General features: G+C 39.4%; 2 protein-coding genes across 7 annotated transcripts; one reads left to right on the top strand and one right to left on the bottom strand.

Moving 5' to 3' along the window:
- Positions 1-246: 246 nt before the first annotated feature.
- eef1akmt2 (EEF1A lysine methyltransferase 2) lies at positions 247-3105 on the bottom strand. 3 transcript variants are annotated; one of them, XR_013121954.1, is made up of 8 exons: positions 2960-3105; positions 2561-2626; positions 2111-2224; positions 1912-2020; positions 1492-1708; positions 897-1016; positions 668-794; positions 247-462 (listed from the first exon to the last, which is right to left on the bottom strand). XR_013121954.1 is itself a non-coding variant. In XM_076979013.1 (6 exons), exons 1-6 carry the CDS (start codon positions 3058-3060, stop codon positions 365-367), a joined length of 705 nt encoding a protein of 234 aa, XP_076835128.1. In that variant the 5' UTR covers positions 3061-3105; the 3' UTR covers positions 247-364. The 3 variants fall into 3 exon arrangements, 1 of the variants encoding a protein (XP_076835128.1); XR_013121953.1 differs by having other exon boundaries at positions 668-1016; XM_076979013.1 differs by lacking the exons at positions 668-794; positions 897-1016.
- A 7888-nt stretch (positions 3106-10993) lies between these two features.
- On the top strand, positions 10994-18860 carry abraxas2 (abraxas 2, BRISC complex subunit). Of its 4 annotated transcripts, none has more exons than XM_076978243.1 (9): positions 10994-11101; positions 13243-13333; positions 13711-13747; positions 14261-14327; positions 14732-14922; positions 15561-15680; positions 15852-15936; positions 16356-16473; positions 16629-18860. In XM_076978243.1, the coding sequence occupies exons 1-9, from the start codon at positions 11030-11032 to the stop codon at positions 17102-17104; spliced, it is 1257 nt and encodes a 418-aa protein (XP_076834358.1). In that variant the 5' UTR covers positions 10994-11029; the 3' UTR covers positions 17105-18860. The 4 variants fall into 4 exon arrangements, with proteins under 4 accessions (XP_076834358.1, XP_076834356.1, XP_076834357.1 ...); XM_076978241.1 differs by having other exon boundaries at positions 15558-15680; XM_076978242.1 differs by having other exon boundaries at positions 14729-14922.
- Positions 18861-19323: the final 463 nt, after the last annotated feature.

Genomic DNA, 19323 nt, shown 5'->3' with positions numbered 1-19323 from the left:
TGTTTCTGCCCTGGTTAAATGAGGTGAAATATGTTTTGTCATTTCCTTTGTTGATACCATTAGGCAGAGAATTTGTTGCACAATACCAGCCACAAAAATAAAGCAAAAGAAAACCAACACTTGATTATGCCTCTCACATCAGGAGGTAAACATGCTTTAAATGTTCAGAGCATTGATTCTGTCTACTGGTGAGTCACTATGACTAAAACAAAGCTTAAAACGACCCACTGTGAATGTAGCACAACATTTATAGTGCAGTTTTTTATTTTTATATTAATAATGTGCAAAAACAGTGGACATTTACAAAAGAATGACTTCCACATCTGCCTACAGAGCATTCAAGGTTGGGTCATAATCACAGAGGTCAGCTGTGCTTTCTGAGAACCAAAGCTGTGACACTATTTCCAGTCACCCCAGCAAACTGGAAACGAGGAGTAGGCAACTCTTGCACCACATCAAAGCCTACAAGACACACACATAAAACACATAAAAATTACTAATGATAAATGTAAAGCGATATGATCCCACAGAGAAGCATTTAATGAACTTATTGTTAACTTTTTTTATTGACCTTTTTCTTTTGTATTTGCAATTGGCCTGCTGAAGTGTGCAATATATTTTCTTAATTCTTTAGAAAAAGGTGAAACACAGAAAAATACAGTGGTACCTTGAGATACGAGCTGCTCTATATACGAGCGATCCAAGATACGAGCACCGAGACGAGCAAAATTTCTGTTCGACACCCGAGTGCACGCTCGAGATACGAGCATGAACCACTAGGTGGCAGTACAGTACTATATGGAAAAAAATTAATCATTAATCAGCTCAAAGACACACTCAAACGCTTTTCTTTCTCTCCCTCCCCCACAACATTAGGTTCAAAAACACAAACATACCTGTATGTGTGGAGATGACGTCATTTAGCGCGTTCTAGCAGCCAATAGCGTTTTTTTAATTCTTGAGGTGTTGGTAAGGTCGACTCCTGTACCCGGTCATCACAGCCATTCGCACGTGTGCTTTGCAACGAGTAACAGTACGTACGGTGTATACAGTACAGTATTTCAATACTGTATATATGTATATCAATTATACATGTTGCGTGTGCCTTTATTAATAAAGAACATGTCTTTTTTTTCCACATTTACGCTAGTTTTGTGAATTTTTTAAGGACCGGAACCAATTACAATACTTTACATTGTTAAATTGCTTCGAGAACCGAGCAGTTCGAGATACGAGCACGGGTCTGGAACGGATTAAACTCGTATCTCGAGGTACCACTGTACTCACTGAGCATGTGTGGGTCAAGGTCAGTGGTTCTAGGTATCTGAGTGTATCTGATCCTCACAAGACTCATCTTTAATGCACTGCATTTGACATGTACACCCAGGGGGTGGAGTGAGGGAATGCTACTTTGGCTGCTATGCTTGTTCAGTCTTCTTTTTTTTTCTTTTTTTTACACCCACTTGTGTTAACTGTGTTTGGCTACTGTACCTGGACTGAAGATCTTCAGTAGCTGCTCTCTGGTCCAGTTGCAGGAGGTGATGATAAAGTGGCCATGTGGCTTTAAAGCAGCTCTCAGTGAAGTCACATAACGTTGCTTCGACACTTCCTGCCCTTCGAGGCTCAAGCTAATGGCATCGAAGGTGCCCTTGTCTATACACACATCAAACCCTTTCAACTCCGGGCCAAGGGCCAGAAAATCCTGCTCCTGTAATTACACAAAATTCAGAGCAGAGACACACTCAGTTTTTCTGACACGAGAAAATCAAAGTAGCCTACTCTCATTTTATGTTTAAACATGTAAGCATGTTTAATAATAATAGTTACAAACAAAATTACATTGCATTAAATGAACTTCAAGATTATGATAGGATTTTCAGAAAATCATCTCACAAAATAAGGAACTCCTACCAGAACTTTAATGTCTGTTAAGCCCTCTCCTTCCAGAATACTTCTTGTGAGCTGTATCGATGCTCCGGAATAGTCAATCCCAGTAAGATTTGTAAAACCTTGCTTGGCCTTAAGGGAAAACAAAAATGAGTTTTAATTAATGTAGAAAATAAATAAATGTTTTGTGCCATGTAAATATATTGACATATTGAGACATTCCAGTTCTACGAGGAAGACTCCATTTCCGGTGCCAATGTCTAGAATAGCTGCATGTTGAGGTATATTCTGCTTCTCCATCCATTTTATTACTCTGTTCATACTTCCCTCCCCAAACCTGTGGACAGATGAAACAGGAGACCAGTGACCTGAGCAGCCTGATACAGTAAAGGGAGGGGCAGGAACTGGGCTGTAGCAAAAACATGAACCGATGTTTCCTTTATTATTGTAAGTAATGCTCTTTTTCTGCAGGATATTGTTGAGCTAAGTGCGACTGCTTTATATGTAACAAAATTAATCTGTATGGAGTGGATGATGCAATGGCCAACCACATCTTCTAATGCCACATTCCCACTACACATCTTAATTACAACACTTAAAAACTCTCTCTATACAAGTGTAAGCCAACAGTGCAGGGGAAGATATGTTAGGTATTTTCTAGCCAAGATATTACCATATTTCTCCAACATCCCCGATGTCTTTGTAAGTCTCGAGCTCCCTTCTGTAAGCATTGTCCCAACTAGGAGGGAAACATAACGGTCAGAGGTTCATGGGTTCTCGCCGTCTCCTTTGACAATGTAGTTTTTGAGTTTTATTTCCGTACAGTCTAAAAGCATTTACAGAAAATACATTTTACTTTTCCTTTGTATCAAACTGCACATTGGCTGCCCCGTGTTTATGAAAATTACATAAGAAAAGTGGTTCCGCATGAGGAAAGACCAAGTATAGATTTGGTTGCTAGCTAATGTAGCCTAGCTAGATTTAGGATGCGTTTGTTCATAGGCAAATCATGCCACAATGTATTGCAAACGATATAAATGGGGAAACAATTGTATTCGTATATCCAGCTTACTATTCTTTTGTTCCAAGTTCTGATGGAACAAAATTATCTCCCATGTCTACACATGGTGCCGAAGAGTTATTTTGCGCGTGTGAGTTCTCAACTGAAGCCATTGCAGGTAAATTTCAAGCATGGCGTTTAAAGCAGGCTTTCAAAATAAAAGTAGACAAATAAAAGCGCTTTAGAGCAGCGCTGCTTCAAAAAGTTGTTTTATCGTATATACGCCACGCTTCTTGGAAAATCAGATATCATATCGTATTTTATTTAAATCAGGTTTCATGCTTTTCAAATCGAACACAGGATTTTGAATCCTGCATCCCCTGGTTTCTGATGTTAAATCTCAAGCTGAAAGAAATGATATAAATGTATGTAATAATCATATACAGGATAAGATATCCTGTGCCAAGCCACTAGACTCCCACATAGGGCCCAGTCCACTCATTTCATTAATTATACTAGTGGTGGGCCGTTAACTGCGTTAACGGCGTTCGTTAATTTGATACTCTTATCGGGCGATATAAAAATTATCGCCGTTAATCTATTCTTAAAGTTGGGAACTGGGTCAAAATGGGTGGGCAAACTATGATGACTTTCAACTTAATAGTTTAGCTCGGCTGTATTCCTAACCAAATTGCACAGTAGGGGCGAGAACGAGTTTTCAAACCTGTGATTTACAAATCGTTCGTGTGTTTACATGGATGCAGCCACGAAGTCGCCAGGTTTGCTTCATGGAAAATTCATTTTTAGGAACGTAAAGTGTTACCGGAGCGGAGCTCGGAGCGGTCGTTTTCTGCATGGTCCTAGCGCTAGATTCGTCGCTATTTCAATATTTCTTTTTAACCGTTAAAACTGCAGAGGACCAAAACCGGCTTTTGAAAAAAATTACGTAATTACAAATTACGTCCGTGAGGTTAAATGTACTAAATGTTGGCTTACATTTCAAATATCATGTTTAGCTGAATAAACATGTTATCAACCCCTTTTAATGTACAGTAGGCTTACAAATTCATGTTTAACTGAATAAACCGAACATGAGTAGTCTACATTTTATTGAGCATGTTTTTTTTTCTTCAAGTATCAAAGTAGAACAGCTTTCTCAAGCAGTCATTAGCCCTATCCGGACGGGATTAGTTTCTCAGGGGGTCCTGGGGTAATTTTCTCTTTTACGGGGGGTCCTCTGTGATTTTAATCCCGTCCGGAACGAGCATGTCCGTGTTTTTCTCAGACGTCCTCAGAGAAAATTACAGGCGGAATTACCTACTGTTTTTCGCTGTACTCCGTGGTCGTCTGGTAATTTTAGTCCCGTCCGGATCCCCATGTCTGAGTTTATACATGCAGACATCACCTCGCGTTTAATAAAACAGCTATATGTCCACTGCCACGCACCGTAGTTACACGTTGGGCGCGCGTTTTCACGGAGATCCACGTAAAGACAGCGGCGAGCGAAAATGGATTTACTGGATTTTTAAATGGATTTATTTTATTTTATTTAACGGATTTATTTAGCTATTTACATTCATTAGCGATTTTTTATAATGTGTTTTCTGTATTGGTTTAACAAAATAGCTTAACTTAAACGGAGATCTTAAATGCTGAACTGAACAGTAGTAAAGTTAAAAGTTAAAAAGGAATCATCAGAGTTGGCAGTGTGACATTATTAAACATGCTATCACGTGACAAGGCGATGTCATGTGACCGAGAAAGCCAAAAACTCACGGGTCCTCCTGTTTTTTCAATTGCTGTCCGGATGCAAGAGTTTTATCACTGAGTACAAGGGTGAAATATTTTTCACAGACGTCCCCCTGAAAAACTAATCCCGTCCGGATAGGGCTGATGCATTTTGAAAACAGGAGATGAGCCCCTGGTCTAACGAACCCCCTGTATTAAGAAACCCTATCTCAAAAACTGACTTCTAGTCATTACTTGGGTAGCACGCATATGAGCCATTTTAATATAGATAAATCTAGATTAATTTCAAGATTTCAGTGAGATTAATTTAGATTAAAAAAATTAATCTATGCCCACCCCTAAATTATACATTATAAAGTCTTGCAAGCTCTTCACAGGATTCATCAGGTAGGCACCTTGCTAACAAATATTGCATAGTGCTCAATATTAAATAGAAAAAATTGTGTTTAGCTTTAAGGCACATATCTCTTTCTCTCTCTCTCTCTCTCTCTCTCTCTCACTCACTCACTCTCACTCTCTCTCACTCTCTGTGTCACATCCATCCCTTCCTATTATGCCCTTTATAATTACTTAACATGTATTGGTGTGTGTGTGTGTGTGTGTGTGTGTGTGTGTGTGTGTGTGTGTGTGTGTGTGTGTGTGTGTGTGTGTGTGTGTGTGTGTATACATGTGTGGTAATGTATGTATTATAATATACAATTTAAATAATCAATAATCATTTTGTCTAGATGTTTTGAGATGTTTGAAGTGGAGTATATTAGCTATGTTTTACTACATTATAATGTCTGTTTATACAGCTAGTATGCTTATTCCCATTACATGTATTATGTACCAGTCAGCATTGTGTACCACAAAACAATAATGTACCATAAAATTGCATCACATCAGTAGGCTACAACTAGTCAATCATTGGAAATTGTGGAAAGACTATATAGTTGACTTAAGTCACATAGTCTAAACTGCAAAAGAAGTGCAAATGTCAGTGTGAGTGTAGCTCTCCTTTTCATGACTTCCAGGAGAAAATGCAGAGGGATTGTGCAGTTTATGTGATTGCTAATTGTAGTTACTATTTAGTTGCAAGTGGTTGCTAAGGTGTTACCAAGTGGTTGCTAAGGTGTTACAAAGTGGTTGCTATGGTCTTGCTAGTTGGTTGCTATGATACTACCAAGTGGTTGCTAGAGTGTTACCAAGTTGTTGTTATGGAGTCCCAAGTAGTTTCTGTTGTCTTGCTGGGGGTATGCTATTGGTCCAGGTGGTTGCTATAGTAAATCTAATGGTGGCACATTTCGGCTGTCTCCACCCTACTGTGTGACCAGTTACTGTGTTAGAGTGTGAATGGGAGTGTTTATGAAGGTTTCAAAGATTCCACCATTCATTTACTATGGGGAACATGTGGGGGAAATTGTTAAACGTCCAATCAAAAATCTGAATATAAGCACGACTTTCCCGATCCGATAATTCCTGAATATATTGGCGTTGGTCCCGTGTCAATACAGAAACAGAAAGACGACTTAGCGCTTTAATATTGGATAAGAATAGTTATTGCGCATTGCAAGCTGTGACGGGCAGTGTGAGCAACTAAAAAGGAAGCGATCACGCCAAGTCTCAGGGAAAGAGGATGGTTTAATAGAAAGTGCGCAAACCAAATACCCGTGACATAGATCCAGATTAAGGAAATAATAACCAGTAGTCAACTGGTACAAAGACAAGACATATATAGACAAACAAACGACCCTCAGGTGAGACGGATCACGGGTCCCGCCCACCTGAGGGACGAACATCACGTGATCAAAAACAGGACCGCTGCCGCTGTAAACGGGGGCGACCGGCAGGGGGCCCCCCCCACAACGTGACACAAGCACAAAAGTCTAAAAGATCTGATTAAAGTAGGTCTAACACATGAGCCACAAGTTAAAATGTTAGACCAATCATCATAGTAAAAAAAAAATAACTACAGTTTATGGAAGTTTGATTATTGGTGAGTTGGGAATTGTAACTTGTGCATTCTGTAGTCAATATAATAGTTCTCGTTTTTTCCAAGTGCCTCTGTGTCTCCAAATTCACATGTGATTTAATGCAAGGGCAATCTGTGACAGTGGTACCGATCGCTCTGTACTTTTTTATTTAAAAAAATGTGTTACATTGTGTAACAGAGGAGACGTGTGTCAGAAAATGTTCCTAAAACTTCAACAGTACAGATTAAAGAGAATACATAATTTGGATGTCTGTACAATTTTCCAAAAATAAATCAGATTGACATGCTAGTGAAAATATCACTAAGATAGCAGAGGAACCTTCATTACTGGTGAAATGCTAATGTAATATAATTTATAAAGTAATCTAAAAGCGATTTCTGCATAAAACAATTCAACATTTAGGGTTGGTGTTAATGGGTGGCTTGTTCATAGACACCCGTTCACGAATCTCAACTGACAACGGCCACTGCAAAATGTCTCAGAGAATGTTCCTGAAGACTATAACCATGGGCGTGGTAGTGGGGGGAAAAGTGGACCTGACTACCCAGGGCCCGAGTAGGGAGAGGGGCCCATTTTGCTCATGTGCCTCTTTTACTGGCATTTATAGGGGCCCACTGATATTGAGAGTGTACAGGGCCCAGAATTTGCTGTTGTGCCACTGACTATAACTTCAACATAAAAGTAAAGAAAATCTGAATGTCTATTACAATTGCTCAAAATAAAATCGACAGAGGCGCTCTAACAATTGCTGAACAAATGCTAACGTAACATTACTTTAATTAAACAAAAAACTAATTGCCTAATCCAGTGAGACAAAACTCCAAAACACTATGGAAAACATACATGCCATATGTAAGCTTCTTGTTAAGGTAAGCTTCTTATAAAATATTCTTATTTATTCTGACAAGTTACTCCTGCAGTTTACTGATATATTCCAGTAGAGACTTCCACTGGTCTGAAAAGTGGGGATTTACGGAATTTCATAAAATAAGCAGACAGTTGAAGTGAAAGTAAAAGCTTTTGGTCGACTGACGAAAAGATAATAAAACAGAAAGGGAAATGGGAGAAGATGACCAATGTTTCACAGTTTTTTTTTATGTTGGGCAACAGATTCATAAAAATGATAATATATGGTTTTAATACCACAAACAGGCAAAGAACGGGCTTATTGTTTTTAGCTGAAAATGTGTCAAATACATTTTCAAGTGTTGTTCTAATGAAAGTGGGCGAAAAATCTCAGTGCACCACAGCTGTCTTTAATGGTATATGACCTGTTTTAGATCTGGACTTTGTTTTGATGAAGTGTTTTTCCATAATTGCTCATTCCATTGGCTCAATATGACTACCCATATGATTACCCATGAGGCCTCTGCTGTGTGTGTGTGTGTGTGTGTGTGTGTGTGTGTGTGTGTGTGTGTGTGTGTGTGTGTGTGTGTGTGTGTGTGTGTGTGTGCGTGTGTGTGTGTGTCTATGTGTGTGTGTGTGTGTCTATGTGTGTGTGTGTGTCTATGTGTGTGTGTGTGTGTGTGTGTGTGTGTGTGTGTATGGGTGTGTACGCGCACGCACGTGCATGTATGTGACCTCACCTAACTCTTTCCAGCCCTGGATAGATGAAGCATATATATGGTGTACATGTACCTTCTCGTTTCAACATGTTCTGAGAACTATGTTGCTGTCTCTGGTGGTTGCCCCCCATGAGACGTTCTGACACCTGCCACATTTGATTAATTGGCCCCAACAGAGGTATGACATCAAATCAATGTCAAAATCAGTGAGTGAGCAAAAGCACTTGCACAAGAAAAAAGAATCCTCAAGCAAACCAATTCTCACACAAGAATAGAAATCAAATAAAACAATTGCTAGAGAGCAAAAAACCCTGGTCTGTAAGGAAAGGTACTTTTGAGCAGGGCCAGGCCATGCGATCATCGTTCAACAAGGTCCTAGAGCCCAGGTCTTTAAACAAAAGAAAAATTGGACTGGAACAGCAAAATTGGACTGGAACAGCAAATTATCTGTAAACCAATAAAATCTGATGGCTCTCTGATCTACCTCTGGCTTTTCCTTACAAGGAAGAATGTCATACATTCTTATACTGGTCTTTGTTTCCTTGAAAATCATACACTATGTCATCACAATCTAGTTCTACAGGCTGAAGTATCGATTATCTGAAACTACAAAGGGTACTAGCTACTAACATCTGTACCTAACCAGGGTCGTAGCACCTGGTCATTGAGCATGAGAATGAGAAGAGTGATACATGTCATTAACCTACCATCCTGGTTTCACAACACCACTATAACTGACAGGGCTCAAAAATATTGCATCGAATATGGAAGTTGGTCATGCTAAGCGCATGGTTCACTTGCCTGTGTAGCTATATTTTTACCTCTCTGCATTTTGCTTCTCTGCATGTGATTGAATTTGCAGAAGTGTAGCTGTGAGCTGCTGCTCAAAACATTTTTCCCAAAATGGTTGCTGGGGGGTTAACCTTAGGCAGAGCCTTGGGAGTAAGTTGAACTGGTGCTCCATATTACACCCTCAATACAATAGTTAGTAACTATTTTCTCTAATTGCTCAATTTACCCTATCATCTGGATCAAATTACCCCTATAAATGGGCAGGTTGAGCCATATGATGTGAGCTAGGTACACTGCATTAGCACACATCCTGTGTTGCAATAGGGTTATTCCTGCCTTATATTCGCTTAGCTATAGTTTGACTTAAGTACAAACAAAAAGCTTATCTTACCCCACACCTACTAGATATGCCTCAGTGACAGGAGTTGACTGTAATTGTAATGTAGGTTGTAATGTTTTATAACAGGATGAAAATTAAACTGTAGGTTAAGACACAAACATCTAGCTCTGTGGAAAGAATGTTGAATACCATCCAGTTTGCCATTGTAAACTTCACCCAACATCAAATGCACCAATTTTCTTTCAAATGGGAGAAATCCTGGGAAATATAATTCATTTACTGAGACTTTGTAAAGATAATTATAGGACATGTTATATATGAACACTGTACCCAGAAGAGCAAGATTCACCTAGTGGAAATGATAGCATAGAATGAAATTCCTTGGTGTCAGTGTTGCAGGCACACAAGGGATAAAGGTCAAGAGACAAGATATATGATGAGCTCTGCTTGACACAACTAAGGTGAAAGAGAGTGCATGAACTAAATGGACACAAAAAAACAAGCACCAACTTCAGCTTACAAATACGCATTTATTCTGTAAATGCACTTACAAATGATGTTTATGCAAACATTTGAACTGACTTTAAGGGCAAAATGCCTTAAACTGCCCTGTTCTCAAAAATTGTCATTTAAAAATAGCAAACATGGCACAGCAGTGCAGAATCATTTCTAGGCTACAGATGCAGATACTGAATTGTTAATTATAAATTAGCTCAGGTTTGTGGCGGTATCATTTTGTGGTGGCTGATCAGTTCTGTACCATGTGGAACAGCAGGGCTGGTGGAGGTCATGCTCTGGAGGAAGAATTGTTTTTTGGCCTGTCAGTGTGGGATCTGACTGCCCTGTCCTGTACTATTTACCAGATGGTATTGGGTCAAACCGCCAGTGTACAGAGCGTGTGGTGTCTCTGTTGATGCTACTAGCTGTCTTCTAGTTGGCTATCATAGACACTGTCTAGGTTTGGTAGGTCAGACATGATTATCCACTGAGTTGTCTTCACCACCAAATGTAAATCTGTCCACTCTATGATTGTGCAGCTAGCATACAGACATGCTGAGGGAGAGTATCTGAGTCATGACACTTTAATAGTTAAGGGCCTTTTTCAGCTTTCTGAAGAAGTTCAGTCATTGGTGAGCATTTATCACCAGATGAGAGATGTTAAGATGTTAAGCTATTTTGTTATGTAGATATGACTCTGTTATACTTCTGTTGTTTCGCTGTGATCTTTTCTACTTTGTATTCTAACCTACTGTATCTGCAGTTTTGTGGTCTTGTCCTTTATTTCTTTTGTTTATCTTAGTGCTTTTTGTAACATCCTGCATTTGCTGTTTATGAAGTGACCTTGAGTTTGAGAAGGACATTAGTGTCCTAGTTTTTTTATGATGATGATGCTTATTGTTGCTGTTGCTGCTGTTATTTCACATAAGAAAACCACATTGAATAGCTTCAAAGCAAATAAGATTCATTTTAGTGATATTTTATATAAAACTTGTCAATGCTGCAAGAAGGTAAAAAAAAATCTAGAATGAATATTCATCATTATTGTTAGTTATCTGGACAACCGCGCGGTAAAAGTTTAGCAGTCTGAAATATGCTTAAAATTTGGGTATTACTCCAGCCGATATGAAATAGATAATTCATACTCATGTGACAACTCCACAACATCTCTGAAGAAAGCTCGGCCGCAAGGAATTGTGGGACTGGCGGGTATGTTTCCATCATGGCGGCATCAATTTCGGGTTACACTTTTAGTTCTGTGTGTTACCACAGTGCAAATAGCAATTCCGACCATGTAAGTACACGGCGCACTCGACTCACCATTCGGACGCATATTCGCGTCCTCAAACACAGTTACGGCGTGCACGATATCGTTATGACGGGTTGGTTTTCTGGTGTAATCTTCCTGGTGTGTCGGGCAGCTAGGCTAGCTAACTCGCCCACTGTGATAGGCGGTGACAGCGGGGCGAACCGACCAGTTAGCAGCACTCACTCCAGCTTGTTGGCAGGCGAAGTACTGGGTTTCATTAGAGTAGTTTTCACATTTCTGTAATTATTTTGACGTGTCCAGCTGTCTTATTTAATAAACGTGCTGGTTAACTTGTTTAATAAACACAAACAGCTGTCTCGGATGGTTGGCCGTCTACATAGTTTACTAGGTACTTTGCCAGACAGCCAACTCCTACGTACAGAATATGACATTTCGACATCAAATCTGCTGAATTTAGTTGTGTCCAACCATATGGAGTTCAATAAGTGGTTTATCCGTCTATTTTTATTCTACGTGGTATGTCATGACAGATTGACACGCATAGCAAGAGGTAACTATTTACATTTAGGAGGAAGTAGATTCTGGCTAGCTAAGATATACTGTCAAACCCGCTCAAGTGGTCGAAGTTTAGGGGGTGAATAATGTGGCTGGGCCCTTGCTTTCAGATTCAACTGATTCATTTTCTCAATTATTCATTAAATGTACTTCTTTTCAACGAAAGTTACGCTAGTCTGATTAGTTTGTATTCCGTCACTAGCTCTAACTGTTAAGATAGACAGGCCTATGTCGCTGCTGTACTAATAGTAGACCAATTTATAAAAGACAACTTCACCCATAAGTAAAAGTATTTATATTGCTGAAAGACCAGGTGGATTTGTATACCTGAATAATATATTCAATGCAAGGTTACAAACTTGTCTTCCCTGAAAGCTGGGAGGTGTACTTCTCAGTAAAAATGCAGTCATGCAAGATTTTATCTGCTGCAGTTATGCAAACCTGTAACATTTAATTTCAGTAGAGAATTGTAGCAATGCACCATATAATGTGTTTTTTCTCTCTATAAATCATGAATAACAATTTGTGTACTTCAACATTGGCTTTCTTTATGATGCAGATTTACTATCGTGGTATTCTGTTTTTGAATCTACTGCTTCTTTTAAATAGAAAGACATGGCTATTAGTGATATGCACTTTCGCCACAATCAAGGATAAATCATTTATTGGTCTCATGACACACTCAAAACATTAACATTGTTCACTTGCATTAGAACTGGAGGTTTCCAGCAAAAGTCATTCACAAGCAAATGTATGACTAGTCTTTGACTGCTTTCACATTACATCCAGCAAAGAGCAAACATTTTAGTCCTCTATTTACAGAGCAAGTTATTGTCAAAAAGATACCAAAAACAATAAACCTCTTGGAAGACATACTGGTATGGGTTATTCAATGGTTGATGCCAATATGTGGAGAACAGTGCAACCGATGGCTGATTACACAATGCCAATATTATCCTCATATTGTTTTAATCTGATAAAATGCAACAATTTAACAGTGATGCACAAAATTGCTAGGCTACTGTTGACATTGTTCAAGTAGGTCAGCACTTTGATGTGCACTTATTTTAAATTAAAAAATATATACCCTATTAAATAAATGTTCAAAGGTAATAAAATGTTATGAATGAAAAATGATTTTAGTGCACTGAACAGGATTAACAGATGATAGCAGTATCACCTTGTTTTTGAGACTATACATTTTTAAACTTACATAAATAGTGCACACAGTAACACCCACCAGCATATGTCAGTTACATTAATTTAACACTATTATTCACATGATCACAGAAAATATAGAAATGTGCATTATCAGTTTCCTGAAGTAGATCTGTACTTCTTTTACATCTAAAAATCAGCTCGATGATTTAATCAGCTCAATGTGGGCCTAACTGGCACTCTGGATTACTGAGTGTGATATTGGTTATATGTTGAGTTATTGTTTGCTTAAAGGCACATATATCTCATCAAAACATGCTGATTAGAAATGACCACAGTAATGGGCTATGGCCCAGGCTGAACGTTTAAACGCAAATCTCTCAAGATTCAGGAATCTCTTTCTTTTGCCAGACTAATTGTGGCTACTTTGTGCATTTTACTGATTCTTGCAGGAGGGATTCCTGTTGGGAGAAGTGAGACAAGAGGAGACTTTAAGTATAAGTGACTCTCAGATTAGTAGCTCAGAATTCCTCCATGTAGTAGGTAAGACAAAAGCCCTCTTGATTTAACTACATCCAGCTGTCCAGAATGGCATTCTCAAGTCAACACTCTAAAAAAGCCAGAGAGCATCAGAGTGGCAGCCACAGCACTGTATTTTCTGTAACACTAAGAAAAGATGTGGCCTACTTTACTTCTTGAAAATCAATAGGTAGAACTCCACAAGAAAGCGCATAAGCAAGAACAAACAATTGCATAAAGAACCAACCTGTACTTAAATATTCTGTGTGAGTTATTGGAATTCACGTTGTTTAAAAGCAATGAAGTTGAAACCTGCAACACATTAGCCCATGGTTTAAAAATGTAGAAAAATGAAACTGCCAGACATGATTTAATAATCGTTTTTATGTTTCCTTTTGCAGAAGTCCATAATCATGAGCCATGTCCACAACTCTTTAGGTAAGACAATATAAGTAGGCCACTGTTAAAGTTCTTGTTGACTTCAATGTTCTTGTCACACTAATATGAAAAATAAATTTTAATGTCCAGTTGTATGTTTTGACTGTTCAGTGATGATAATTTTATAGTTTCCTCTCTGAGCATGACAATTATGACATCATTCTCCACTATACTTTTATTAATTGTTCAGCTTATTTTATTAGAATTGTATTTCATTTCATTCCAGTTGCCATCGCTGTTTTGCCATCAGCATTTTGTTTTGGTTGATTACATACAGTTGACAGGTCTAACCTAATTGACATATTTGCACACTGCTGTGTTGATGCTGAGGTTCAAGATCTTTTGTTAAGTTTTAACCAAGATTTTAAAGGGACTGGTGTCTAGGGTTTCACATCAGCTATGATACTGAAACTCGCACATTATTTAGTGAACTCCATGACAGCAGACCACAACACACATGATTCATCTTGTTGTGGTTCTTTGGTGTTGCACTTATTTTGTTGTATGTTTCAGCTTTTATGACTACGCAGGAAAAGTCAATGAAGAAAATCTCAGCAGAATCCTCAAAGACAGAAGGAAAGTAAGCTGTCCTATACCCAGTGTTAATAAAGTGTAAGATCAATTATCCAGCTGAAGTTAATCAAGTCTGTCATTGATAATGACAAATTACCAGTTATCAAGTGGAAATCTGTTGCTCTCAAGTCCTTTAGAGCGTCACTATCAGTTGAGTGCAGTGGCAGGTTTAAATGTATTTTCCAAGAGATTTTTTTTGTTTATAGTTTTGGTTTTGACTCACTTTAGACTGATTTAAGAACTATTTTTATCTTTTATGTCTTTATATTTATCTTTTATACCTACTTTATACAATTTTATAAAATGTACTGTTATGGCCTTTAACAGCTTGGTTGTGGTGGTGGTGGTGGTGATGGTGGTTTTTAAGTCCACCTGTCTAGTTCCTCAGCGCTTGCTTGTTTTTCCCAGCAGAATGTTATCGGCTGGTACCGGTTCCGGAGGAACACCCAACAGCAGATGTCGTTTAGGGAGCAGGTGATCCATAAGCAGCTGACCCACATTCTGGGCATCCCAGATCTTGTCTTCCTTCTCTTCAGTTTCATCTCAACTGCGAATAGCTCAACACATGCACTGGAGTATGTCCTCTTCAGACCCAACAGGAGGTAGGCCATATAAATATGCAGCCAGGTTTTAAGATACAGATCTATTTGGAGCTCTCCTGGTAGAACAAGGTGCTGGGAAATACCAAGGTCATGGTTTGGTACCTTAGACATACACCCTGTCATACCAATAAAAATGTAATTCGCTCTGCATAAAAGTATCTGCCAAACGCTGTAAATGTAGTGTAAGTGTAATCTATGTTTCAGAAACCAGCCAAGAACTTAACAGTTCCATGTTTATCTGTCCTCATGAATTACAATTACTAGACAACCACTGGAAGATATTTAAAAAATATCTTCAACTTGCAGTAATGGACCTTGGACCCTGTTTAGACTTGGTCATTTCATGAGACTAGTATGTAGATTGCATCCTGACAAGACTTTAACCACATGCATTTATTTACACTTGGTAATCAAAGTCTTGATTGTCACATTGACATTTGATTGCTATGTGATGCCTAATATACAATTCGGCACTTATAATTTTGATTTGGTATATAATATCTGTCCAGATATAATCCTGATAATCAAGATGCATGAAACAGTCGGGTGTAAACGAGATCTTGATGAAAACCATGAAGATCACATTTAAAGTCTGTGCTTGTGGTTTCTTCTTTAATTTGCATTCTGGATTTTAGCAGGTATAATCAGAGGATATCTCTAAGCATCCCAAACCTAGGCAACACCAGTCAACAGGAATATAAGGTCTCCTCTGTCCCCAACACTTCCAAGAACTATGCCAGTGTTATTAAAGAACATGGGTGAGATTTTTTTTAATATGCCAAATTTTCAATAACTTTGTTTTGGTTTTATGCATTTTCTCCTATGAACATAAGATGGGCATCAGTAGCTTATGTTGACTAGGTTTTATAGTGATCTTTAGTGCAAGATGAGGAATCCTGTCTGATAGTGAACATGTTTTTAACTTTTAGGGCTGAATTCTTTGACAAGGATGGAGTGATGAAAGACATTCGAGCCATTTTCCAGGTGTACAGTGCCCTTCAAGAGAAGGTGCAGGTGAGTCACTTTTAACACACTATGGCACTATAGCACAACACACTATGGCAGTGATATCCTAGTCACTATAGTTATTTTGGTAAAACTTTCTGGGACTCGAGTAGTGTTTGTTTTATTTAGCATTTTAAGTCTAACACAATTCTGATGAACTTTGCACTTCTTATAGTATCTCAATGTCATGGATTTAAATTCAGATTAAGCTCGGTGCTCCTTTGCTCAGGACAGCAGAATATGCAAACATCATGCCTGGACACCTGAGCTGTAGCTCATAGGACTATTATTTATGATAACAGATATCCTTTCATTCTAGCCTAGATACTTTCCTTGACTCTTGAATTTGGGTCATTTTTTGGCCCGCAGGCTGTCTGACCACGTGAGTCCCCTGATGTTGTATAAGCGCTCCTGCTCTCTTTCCCCAGGCTGTGTGTGTTGAGGTGGATCAAAGTGAAAGAGTAAAGGAAAAAATCCAAGAGGAAGTGAAAAAGCTCAAAGAGGAGATCGCTCTCAGGAAACGCAGCACTGCCACAGAAGAGAGGAGTAAGTGGGGTCCATCAGCCCATTCGTTCTTTCATATATAGAATGGCTGCAGGGTTTTTTGTTTGTTTTATTGTTACATCCACTGCTAGAGAGACCGTTAGCCTTATTGCACTCTCATTCTGTTCTCACGCTTATTCCAATGCATGCTTCTTCAGGAAACCAGGTGCTGACCAACACTGACGTGCACTTGCTCCAGGATGACTCAGCACTTTTGGATTCTTCCCCGCCCTCGCTAAGTCGTGTGGTCCTCCAAAGCCCCCCACTGGAGCCCAGCCTCGACTGGCCAGCAAACCCGGTGGCCCCGCCCCTCTATGGTTCCACCCTGCCCCCGGACGCACCCAGCGCCATCCTGCTGCCGCGGCCCCAGGCCGTGGGCTCGCCCGGCCACCCCTCCCCCGGTCTGGGCCTGGGTGACGGTGATGGCTCCAGCTCGGACTCCCTAACGAGGCAGGCCACCGGGCAGGAGGACCAGGTGGAGGACGATGAGGACGATGACGAGGACAGTAGCGAATACGAGAATCTAGTGAGCGAGCGGCTGCAGACCCCTCAGCTAAACGAAAATGTTCCTTTAGGACGGCCGGCCACGCTTTGGCCCGATGGAGATGCTCACAGCTCCAGTGGCCCGTCATGATCTAGCAGGCACATTGGCAGGGGAGCAAGTGTTGAAGAGACAGAGCTAGACATTGTCCGCTGGAGGAGTAGAGACGCGAACAGAGAGGACAAGGAAAGATTGGCAGGTGACTGCTGGATCTTGCGGATCTATGCAGCAGGAGGCACCTTCTAGTTAACACCTGCCATTTTGAACGACTGATCTCAGCTCTCCCCCTCTTCATTTCTCTCTCTCTCTCCTCTCTCATCGCCTTCTCTCTCCAAGACGAGAGGCATGCCCCCGCTTACTGATTAGTGACATTGCTACCAACGGAGATCATCCAATATTACACCATTTACCTCTTGCACTATTTTTGCCTTCTTTTGATCTCCATTCACATAGAAAACGTAAAGGGAACGATGTCCTCAGCGGCCTTCAAACGTGTGTCTGTGTGAGGCTTTTTGATTCTTTTTTGTTTGGCCTATTTAACACAAATCTGACTGACAGCCGGTTCTTTTAACTGCTTTATTCTGCAATCCCAAACTGAACGTTCCTGTTCAATTACACAATGGCCTGTTTATGGAAACCAACAAAAAACGAGCATTGATCATTTACATGTGTTATTTCTTTGATTAGGGGGTGTTTTTGTTACTTTTAGAAATACAAATCATTAATAATCTCACTTGGCTTGATTTAAAAAAAGAACATGAAGGCTCCTCTTCATAAATGAAAAGGTGATGTGTGCGCTCATGTTCTGCACTTCTTGTGCTTTCAAAGAACCTTCTCAGTCTTACAGTGTAAGTAAATGGCTCTCTTCCTTGCTCCTCTACTCGTCTGTTGTCTTAAATTGGAGCGACCGCTGAAGCTTCCCAAACCTTTCAATCTCAGGATTCTTTTACAATGGCTCACTTGATTCCATCTCCCAGTCCTTGCCTTCGTGGCAGTAGGCCGAACTGTATTTGTGGAAGCCATGAAGTCGTGAATTTCTTGAATTCTGTTGTGAAATGAAGCTTTAAAGGTGACATTGAAAGGTTAATAATCTGCCATCATAACTTTTTTTTTTTAATGCCTAACCCAGATTTACTTCCTTAACTGTCTTTACTTGTAGACCAAATGCCTGCCACATGAAGCTTTTAACATAAGTACGTTTGGTTAAACTCCTCAGTTCCTATATTTGGTTTTGATTTGCTTCACCTTGCTAGTTCTGACAACAGCAGACAATGTTTTAAGGGCAATTCCACACGTACAAAAAACACGAATTCGGTGTGCTTCTTTAAAGTCTTCTGTTAGATTCTGGCATTGTAGCAACAAGCTAACCAGCTGTGCTTGAATACCGGGGGAATGTTGGATAAATTCCACAGTAAAGAACTGCATGTACGATTACATATAGAGAAAGGATTTTATGTGGATTGTGCCTTTAACATGTTATTGTAGAAGTTTAGTTCTTAAACATCTGTTGTTTATGGCCAGATGCCAGTTTCCCTTTTCTTTCAATCTGTAACATTTTAATGTCAGGTAGAAGTGGAGTAAGACTCACCTTTTATCTCCAGCTATGTCCTTCCAATTTTAAGCAAAACTAAGCACAAGACTGGCTTGCTGCTGTGGTATTTGTACTTACTCAAAGCATAAGAACAGAGGTGCTTCTTATTGGTCTCATGTATACTCTCGCATTGACTGTGAGCTTTACACGTGCAGCCCTGGTTGTGGTACGCGCTTTAGATGAGAAGGTTAAAAAAAAAAAAAAAACCACTTACTGGAAGAAGCCGTTATGATGTTAGTTTTATTTAAACCATGACAATGACATTGAGAGTTGCAACACTGTATTATTATTATTATTATTATTATTATTATTGTTATTATTATTAGCAATATTGTTTGTAATTGCTTGGCAAATGAAGGCCAGAAAACCATATTCAAGGTCTCGTGGTCAGAGCTGTGAGGGACGTTCCAGAAAAATAAAAGAACTGTTAACACATGGAAAACTGCTTTAGATGTCACCATCTATTTTTCACGGAACATATTCGGAACAAAACTGTAGAAAACATAAACCACATATTGCATTTTGGAAAGTTGGGAGTGTACTTAAAGCTAGAAGACCTCCCAGTGTGTTGGGGTTCTCTGTTCACGTTCCTCTAATTAGCAGAGACATGGAGAAGTTGATGAGGCTCCCTGAAATGGAGAATGGTGTTTTAGTGTTTTTTATGGCCATGGAAGTTTAGACAGCCACTAATAATTGATTTTAAAAGCCATTAAATACAAAG

This window comes from Brachyhypopomus gauderio, chromosome 17 (genome assembly GCF_052324685.1).
Source record: "Brachyhypopomus gauderio isolate BG-103 chromosome 17, BGAUD_0.2, whole genome shotgun sequence".
Classification (NCBI taxonomy): Eukaryota; Metazoa; Chordata; class Actinopteri; order Gymnotiformes; family Hypopomidae; genus Brachyhypopomus; species Brachyhypopomus gauderio.
This window is presented reverse-complemented; position numbering and strand designations above follow the sequence as displayed.